This window comes from Pelmatolapia mariae, linkage group LG3_W, assembly GCF_036321145.2.
Source record: "Pelmatolapia mariae isolate MD_Pm_ZW linkage group LG3_W, Pm_UMD_F_2, whole genome shotgun sequence".
In the NCBI taxonomy this organism is placed as follows: Eukaryota; Metazoa; Chordata; class Actinopteri; order Cichliformes; family Cichlidae; genus Pelmatolapia; species Pelmatolapia mariae.
Genome location: NC_086229.1, coordinates 79,294,122 through 79,303,001, shown reverse-complemented (window position 1 = coordinate 79,303,001; position 8,880 = coordinate 79,294,122). Strand labels below are relative to the sequence as shown.

At 43.7% G+C, this 8,880-nt stretch overlaps 1 protein-coding gene across 1 annotated transcript; it reads left to right on the top strand.

The window, feature by feature from the left end:
• The first annotated feature begins 4,690 nt into the window (after positions 1-4,690).
• Positions 4,691-8,507, top strand: zgc:194312 (uncharacterized protein LOC794943 homolog). The gene is made up of 2 exons (XM_063464646.1): positions 4,691-5,723; positions 7,968-8,507. Exons 1-2 carry the CDS (start codon positions 4,801-4,803, stop codon positions 8,110-8,112), a joined length of 1,068 nt encoding a protein of 355 aa, XP_063320716.1. The 5' UTR covers positions 4,691-4,800; the 3' UTR covers positions 8,113-8,507.
• Positions 8,508-8,880: the final 373 nt, after the last annotated feature.

The following is an 8,880-nucleotide window of genomic DNA, read 5'->3' as shown; positions in this document are numbered from 1 at the left end:
TTTATTTCACAGCCTCTGACTTGGCGTATGAGATTATTCCTCGGTTCACACGCACACACACACACACACACACACATATTTAATACATTATTCCTGAACACATACGTTTGAAAACCATTCATATTTCTCTACCGTCTGCTTTTACAATATACTTTCCACGTCTGCTTTGGGACTGACCGGACACTGGAAACACTCATATCATATCATCTTTTATTCTCATAAGTTCAACATTTCTGCCAATATTTAAACATTCATACAAAGGATAGCGTTTAGTTTAAGTCTTGTTTGGGAACATGAATCGATGCAAAGCTTTTGTGTTGCTTCTTCTTCTTCTTCTGTTATTTAACCTGATGATTCATTTTAGAAATATCTGACTCTGTAGCTGCTGAATATTGTGCTTTGTTGACCGGCTTCCTGATCACATCTGGTCAAAACCAAAATTAAAAAGAAACACAATCAACTACAACGCTTTGTATTTCAAACGAAATCTTTATTGGTGCAGTGTGCGTTAGGCAGTCATTGTACTAATGTCCTGGTAAAACCTGAAACATTTTTGCAAATATACCAACTGCATTGAACTGCACTGGGTTTAAAAGGAACGTGACCCTGCCCTGGTCCCCAAAGTCATACCCAGAAGCCAGTTTACAAGTTAAGGTGATTTTATTGCTACCAAACTGAAAGCTTTAACCCCAGGATTAACAAAGGCCAAAATAACAAACAACACAAGTTTCTTTGAAAAAGGGAAGTGCTACCTAACCTCTGGGTGAGACAAAAACCAAAAAAAGACAAGTGCTGCCCCTTAACTCCCTAACTGAATAAACAAGAGAAAAAAGTACAGAAAATAATAAGGCCGTTCACCGCTTCTCCTTCAGTGTCTATTTACTATTGTGAATAACTTTTCTTTTAAACCCAAAACATGAATGGTGCATTGATGTCCAACTCTGCACGTCTTTCCGTTCAGCCATCACACAGGGGGCAGGTCATTGCTGATCCTTTGTCCTGAGTCTTGTCTCTCACACCCTTTCTGATTCACTGCCTCTTTACAAGTGAAAGCCTATCCCACAGGAATCAGTACTACCCCACAAAACCAATCCACCGCTCATCCCACACTACTGCCCACCCAGGGGCTGTCCATCCCTCTTTGGTGTACTGGGCGAACACTCCCTCAGGTTACACCCTTTTTACACATGTTCTTTTCTACTCTGTAATATTTTTTGTCAATTTTCTTGATATTTATTATCACCTCTGTTATTCCTTGATATTTATAATTGAGTGATCTGTATATATTAGTGCTATTTCCTAAATGTGTAAAATCTGTAACATAATGTGTTGTTTACAGTTTAGTCTGTTACTGTTACTATTTTTACCATTTCTTCTTGGGCCAACTGCAACCCACATACTATCCTTAGGGATTAATAAAGTATTCTGATTATGATTCTGACTGTTTCAGGATGATCTGCCATTATCCAATGACACATCTGCTTACCTGTGTTTTTTGCTCGTTTCTCCTCCTCTTCATTTCTCCTTTTTTTTCTAAACTGAGCACCTGATGGCTTTGATCTTTTCTTGTCCATCATCCATTGGTTTTAATTTTGCACTCCAGTATAAACACCCATCCCCCAACCCGAGGATCACCACAACATAACCTAATAAACTACACCTTAGTTCGCAGATATGCTTTGTCTAGGGTTTATTTCTGGGATTTCACACAACCCAGGATTCAAATCATGAATAGGGGAGACCGGGGATAGTTGTAACATTTTTGACATTTCTGTCTGTAGCTTGGAGCTCTTTTAAGGTAGTGGATTCAAAATGTAATGCAAAGTATTTACATGTCTCTGCTATTAAATAGTGCAGCTATTTTCTCTGCAGCACAATTACCCATTGCATGGTATGGTCTCAAACACAAAGAGTGAAATGTTACAATTAACCCCATAGTCTGGGTTAGTTGTAACATGTCCTGGGGTGAAATGTAACACAATGAAATAAGGGTACTGACAAAACATTAACATGTAATCTTTGTTTATTCAACACATGAATGCACTTAGAGCCATGTATGTAGCTATGTGTGTGTGACAGAATGCAGAAATCTAGCTTTTGAACATATTCCAACCCCCCCAAAAAAAGACAAATTATGGAATTTTCTGCAACTGAATATTTCATTAATTTTGGTTGGTCTTTCTTGAGTTTGGCCTCATTGGCTCAGTGGGCATTATAACTTACAACTCTTGCACCAATTTTGAACATAACAATGAAGCTAAAAAATGTAGTTGTTCACCAGCATCGCAATTCCATTACTTTTTATCATGGCTTACCTTGGTGTGGTTTGCAAAGTGCTTCAGAAAGATGAGGAAATCTGTTTCTTGCACCCATCCTGATTTATTTCCACTACCAATACTTCCTACTGGTCCATCTCTGACACAGTGGTCTGCATAATGTATGTGTGGGAACACAAACAGTGGAGGAATTGTGTTGCCAATGGCATTAACCGCATATACAAAGGAAACCAGTGAACCTCTCTCTGCTAATGTTGTTGCCCCAACTTGTTTAATATAAGTTAAAGTAATAGTGTGGTAAGTTGTAACATCTGCATTATTGTTACAACTAACACAGACTGTTGCTGTTACAACTGACCCAGACTCCTATAGCCATGAACTAGCTAACATTACAGCCAACGGCTAAAACATTAGCACTAAAGACCTACACAGAATATATCCCCATAGACATACAAATAACATAATTTAAGTTTGATGAGTTTAACTGCAAAGCAGATAATGCTATTAGAAATTGAAATAAAGTAGATAAACTTACTTTTTGGCATACAAATGACTTTTTTTCGTGTTAAATTGTCTGTGTTTGACAAAACGTGCTGATTTTTCACATGTGATAGCAGAACTGAATTGGGCATGCACAGGATGAGTCACATCATTTGAAACTTAGCCCTGATTGGAGAAATTGGAAGTGTTACAACTGACCCACGTTACAACTATCCCCGGTCTCCCCTACATAATGGCTTTGGATTTACAACATTATGAATGAAATGCGCTCTATTTAGAAGCAGCCGGCCCCCTCCCCTGTCGTCAGGTTATGTGTGAGACTTTAAATCATCAGACTGGAAATTATACCATTTATATTGTTTTTGATCCCTTTACCCCTTGACAATAAAGTTTACTTTGACTTCAGCAGCAAGCAGGCGCACCGAGGGCTCTCGCGCTCACTTTTCGCGTATAGAATTTCGAAAAAATTGCTGCTAATTATGAGTCTGTAACATAATTTCTGGTGTTTTCTGTTTGTTGGTTTGTTTTTATTTTTGTTTTATTTTGCGAGCTGGTTATTAGATGCTTTTCCAGCCAGCCAGAGAATCCCCCGCCGCCTCGCCCTCTCCTCCCTGTGCCGCAAGCAGCAGGCGCACCTCACAAACGGAGGGCGCCCTTATTCCCAGCAAATGGGCGATAGAAAACCGATCGGTGCCTCTGCCATTCCCAATATGCGCCTGCATGAAGCAGGCGCATAAGCAGCATGAGAACGAGCTTTTTTTTTTGCCAATGCCCGTGACGCGCCCCTACCACGATGCCGCCGTGAGCAACCGCCCATGTCGCCCATATCAAAAACCGCTGCTGTGCCCAGCTTACTAACCCTTATGACATCACCAGACAGTGGGCTGGCTCAAACTAACAGAAGGTTCAATGCTAAATGAACGGCATATAAACTCGTATATAAACCTATAAAACCCTCTGTAAGAACTTCTATGAACTTTGGGGCCTTTTATACTCACAAGAGGAAAATTCGTGAAAGCACCCGTGTAATGGCCTGTATTTGTATAGCGCTTTACTAGTCCCTAAGGACCCCAAAGCGCTTTACACATCCAGTCATCCACACATTCACACACAGGTGATGGTAAGCTACAGCCACCCTAGGGCGCACTGACAGAGGCGAGGCTGCCGGTCACTGGCGCCACCGGGCCCTCTGACCACCACCAGTAGGCAACGGGTGAAGTATCTTGCCCAAGGACATAATGACCGAGACTGTTCAAGCCGGGGCTCGAACCGGCAACCTTCCGATTACAAAGCGAACTCCCAACCCCGTGTCAGTGTCCCTTCACGTCCCAGACATTCAACATGATGAGATGGAGCCAGTGTGCTTGGAGCCCAGCAGTAGGTGGCGGCAGCCTGCTGTCAGACACCTCGTTGCGGCGCTTACATGACAAACTGCACAATTTCAGACACGAGGAAACTTCGTACGTGAAAGCAACTGTGTAACTTGCGTCTTAATTTTGTCGAAGGAAATATCAAAATGTTGGAATATCAAAATGTTTCAAAAGCTCTTTTTAAATGAATTTTGCAGATCCGCTTTAAAACTGAATTCTTCTGTCGTTTCAAAAGACAGAGGACTAATATAATTGAACTTAATCACTGGTAATTAATACTGCGTGGGTTGTACATGTGCAGCAATTGTGTTAGATTTGAACTTCTCCCAAAGGCCACGTGCAAACTGCGGGGGTGTTAAGAGTGGATGTCGAGGTTTGGCTGGGATTGGAGTTAGAAAGGAGGCCGGTGTGAGGATGGTTGATATAGCCTATAGAGAATTTATTGTTTACCAAAAGACCTCATACAGACACGTGACACAAGTAGGCCTGCCTATGAGAGAGAGAGAGAGAGAGAGAGAGAGCGGATGTCTGGGTCCGCAGTGACAGAGCAGCAGACAGAGAGGAACATGCGGCGGACAAACTGTCTTCCCCATCAGCTCCACCGCTGCCTCCGTCATTATCTTGTAAATCCACCCAAACCCCGATGAAGAATAATGTCACGGAACAACACCACGGAGGTCAGCGACTACACCTGCGTACGCTTTTACGTGTCCACGGTTTCTTTCTCCGTGCTGCTTTTCTTCAACCTCATCATCAACTGGACCATCGTGCGCGAGGAGCGGCTCCGGCGTCACGCCCGCTTCGTGCTCATTTTCCACCTGCTGGTGTCCGCGCTGGTTCACCTGGGCATGAGCAGCGTGTTCTACTACCAGATCCACCTGGGCACGCGGCTGTCCCACTCTGCGTGCATGGCAATGATTACCATTTTGATCAGCAGCGCGTCCAACATCCTCCTGACGCTCACCGCGATGGCTCTGGACCGCTTCTGCGCCGTGTGCCACCCGATGCGCTACAGCTCTGTGTGCAATAAGGGCCACTGGCCCTGGCTCCTTGGAGTGTTTACCTGGATGGTGGCGCTGGTGATCCCCCTCAGTCTGTTTTTTAAAGACAGTGATGAGCCCTATCGGTGCGGCCGGGAGCAACTGAAGAAAGGCGAACTACAGAAGGTGCTCTTTATAGGGCTGTGCACGCTGATCATTCTCTACAGCTACGTGAGGATACTCGTGGAGGGACGGCGGCTCGGGGTCCTCAATCGGAGAAATCGGGCAGGATGCAGGACGATCGCCCTTCACGGTTCCCAGCTGGCTGTCTACCTGCTCCCCAACTTTGTGAACTTTGTGCTTTCAATTCTCAACAAGCGGGATTTTATTCAGCCGGAGACCAAGGAGCTGTCCGCCGTTGTCGTTTTTGCTTTCTTCAGTCTGGCGCAGTGCTTTGCGCCAGTTGTTTACGGTTTGCGTAAAGAGGAACTTCTGGAGCAGTTGAGTCGCAGGTTCCCCTGCTGTTCCCGATATCTGAAGAGTGTCCTGGGCTGGACTGTGCGTGCTAACTGGTCTCATGTGCCCTACAGAACGAGGTATGTCCCGGCTCATCCATTCATTCAATGTATTTACAATCCTTAATGGTCAAAATTGCAATATTCCATCAGTTTCTACTTTTCTGTCTGCGTCTATAGATGATATACAGCCAAGTGACTAATTAAAGGGGAAAAGAACAGCATAAAAGCGGCTTCTAAAAGTTCTAAAAAATACATAAATAAATAATAATAATACCCCCTCATTTAATTTAAGTGTTTTGATAAAAGCGATAGAAAGAAATGTCCTTTAGGACAGACATAGAATAATGTTCAATAATGTGTGTTGTTTTCAAGTGACCCTCTCCACCTTGTGGACAGGTGCATGGATCCACTCATTCAGTTCAGGGTCGTTATCCCAGCTGCCGCAGGTCTAGATGCAGGGATCACAGAGAGACATACCAACCGTGCACGCCCACATTCACACTACAGCACGTTAAGCTAACATGGTAGGAATACCCAGAGAGAGCCCACGCAGCCACCGAGAGAACAGGCAAACTCCACACGGAACCTCCTGAACGCAGAACCGCCTGCAAAACCTCCACAATAGTCCAACAAAGTAATTAGACTGTTAGTCTAATGTCTAACTCTTGTGATCACTGCAGCATTCCCTGGGTCACAGTGCACCACTGAACTTTCAAACGTGCCTTCGTCTTTTAAGATCGATGCTCTACAGTCCTGCTTTAATATCCTGATCATTGAGTCAGGCAGTGTGATCTTCTGACATTCACCTCGCAACAAGTTGCCCCTCTGTTTTCCTTTACGCAGTGATAAGGGTCACCACAAAATTACCAAAGCTGTGCTCAGTATTTTTCAAAGTCAGCTTCATCTAAAAGCCACAGATGTTAGATATTTATTGCTTAAAGATGTTGTGCAACAAGCAGTTGCATGACATGTTACTTCACCCTCCCTCTTTCTTAACCGTTTACCCACAGTGGGTGACTCGAGCCTATTGCTGCTGTCGCTGGCCCATCACAGGGTTGAGACGGACACAGGGCCGCACGTTCTCACCTGTAGGGCTAAATTAGAACCAACGGGTAACCTAACGTGCACGTCTTTGGACTATGGATGGAAGCCGGAGCACTCAGAAACCACATAGGCCACTGGGACAACATGCAAAGTGCACACACAAAGACATTCTGGAGGTTAAAAACCCAGAACCTTGTTGCTGTGAGGCATCATCACACAAGTTCCTCCACTGGTTTAGTCTGATCTTTTCCCTTTAATTAGTCACATGTCTTTATATAACAGCTATCTAATCCGCTAATATGACTGTGATCTAGTTATAATATTTACAGCCGTAAAGGCACACTGGCAAAGGGGTAAACATTACTATTGCAATCGCACAATTCACCTTCACTGAGCTCACAGCTTCTCAGTGTGAAAAAATGGCATTTGGACGGCTTTGAGCTCTTTTGAAGATGTGAAATGATGACGTGAAAAAACTTAAAGAAGTCCAGTTTCCTTTTTTTCACGCTCTTAGGGCTGCCAGGACTGCCCAGGAACAGGATGACCGAGAACCTACACACTCTATTGTTAGTTCTCACATTTATAAATACACTCATCCAACATGTCAATGTGTGACAAACACCTGGGCAACCGCACAAGCTCTTCTCGGAAATCAGTTTACCAATCAATGAATGTAGAAATCCTTAACATGGAGTAACTAAGTAGAAAGGGGAAAAACATAAAGACAAAAACTTGTTGTTGTCAGATTTTATGTGACAATAGTTTGATTTGAAAGTAGATGTCCAGCAGACGGGGGGGAGCAAAAAGAATCTTTTTGGTTAAATACCCATAAGACAATCCCGTCACAGCTCATCCCAGAATATACTTTACATGGTTTTTGCGTGATTCACCCTATCGTCTGGTAATGTCCGTGCAAAGATCACTGCAGTTCTCTGTAAAACTGAGTGTGCCATGTATGTAAAACAATGCAAATTAGTGCTCACATATTAGAAACAGTCAAAAAGGGAACTTTCTGTAGAAGGGTGACTAATATTGAGATAAACGTGTAAAACAAAGCTCATTTGCTTCAGGTTCTCCATCACTACAACCACTATTACTACACCGTGACTCAACGAGGGATCGCTGTGGACACTTGATGTGTGATTTCAGGATGAAAGTGCGGCTTCGTGAATATTAATGACTTTCCTTTTCAGTGATTTGGAAATGCCAGCCACCACGACGCCTCAGAAAGGAGGCAAATGAGCTTATTTGTTCTCTTTGCTCTTTTTTGCCCTTCAGGGAGAGAACGATGACGGCTCAGACCATCATTTCCCTGGAAGCCTCGCAAGTCCCAGAAGTCCCGCAAGAGGAAACTCAGCCGGTAGCAGTCAGGAGTTTCTCACATGACCAGAGCTCATGCCGAGGCAACGCGGAGGACGCCTGAAGGGAAAAAGCCGGTCTTCATTGGGATTTTATTTGTAACAGGAACATGTTCTCAGCTAGGAAGGGCCCTTTACGCCATCACATCAGTCCGTGAGGCTTCATCCTGATATGGGAATGTTACAGTCATGCAGCAGCAGCAAGATGGAACATCAGCATGTTTATACTTGGGTCTATTTTTGACATTTTCTGCCTTTTCCTGGTGAACCACATGCTGATTAACAGCGGAGCTGCGCAGTGGTCGGAGGGAACCGTTCCCTGTCCTGGCTGGTCCAGACTTAAGCTCCCTGACCTCCAGGCTGATGGAGACATTTGGGATCTTAATGACTGGAATATACGAGTTTCTTAAATATGTGGTCTGATGAATGTTGTTTATATATATTATTAATATTGTTGACATTAAAAAAAAAGAAATGTGAGTTAAATGGTGTTGATGTGCTAATTCCAGGACTGTGAGGCCATAGACACTGCGCAATAATATGCAAGCAATTATAGCCCATAAACGAGAAACATGACACAGACACTGTCTGTCTGTGGAAGGGCAGAAGTGTGGCCGTGGATTTAGCTCACTGGTTTGCGTGACTCACAGGCCACAATGTCTTTCGCTGGGGCCCGGTTTCAAATCTGCCTTTGACCATTTCCTGTTTGTTGTTAGGACGATTTCCTGCCTACTCTAAACACAATGCTACCAAAATATACATGTTATGAATATGCAAGCTAGTCTACATATGGAAAAGACTTACCTCAGAGAATTCACACAAAGTTATTTACT

Bases quoted from the DNA above. Each gene is read 5' to 3' on its own strand.
- zgc:194312 (XM_063464646.1), top strand. From the start codon at position 4,801: ATGTCACGGAACAACACCACGGAGGTCAGCGACTACACCTGCGTACGC. The intron at 5,724-7,967 runs GTATGTCCCGGC...TTTGCCCTTCAG, and splicing joins CATGTGCCCTACAGAACGAG to GGAGAGAACGATGACGGCTC.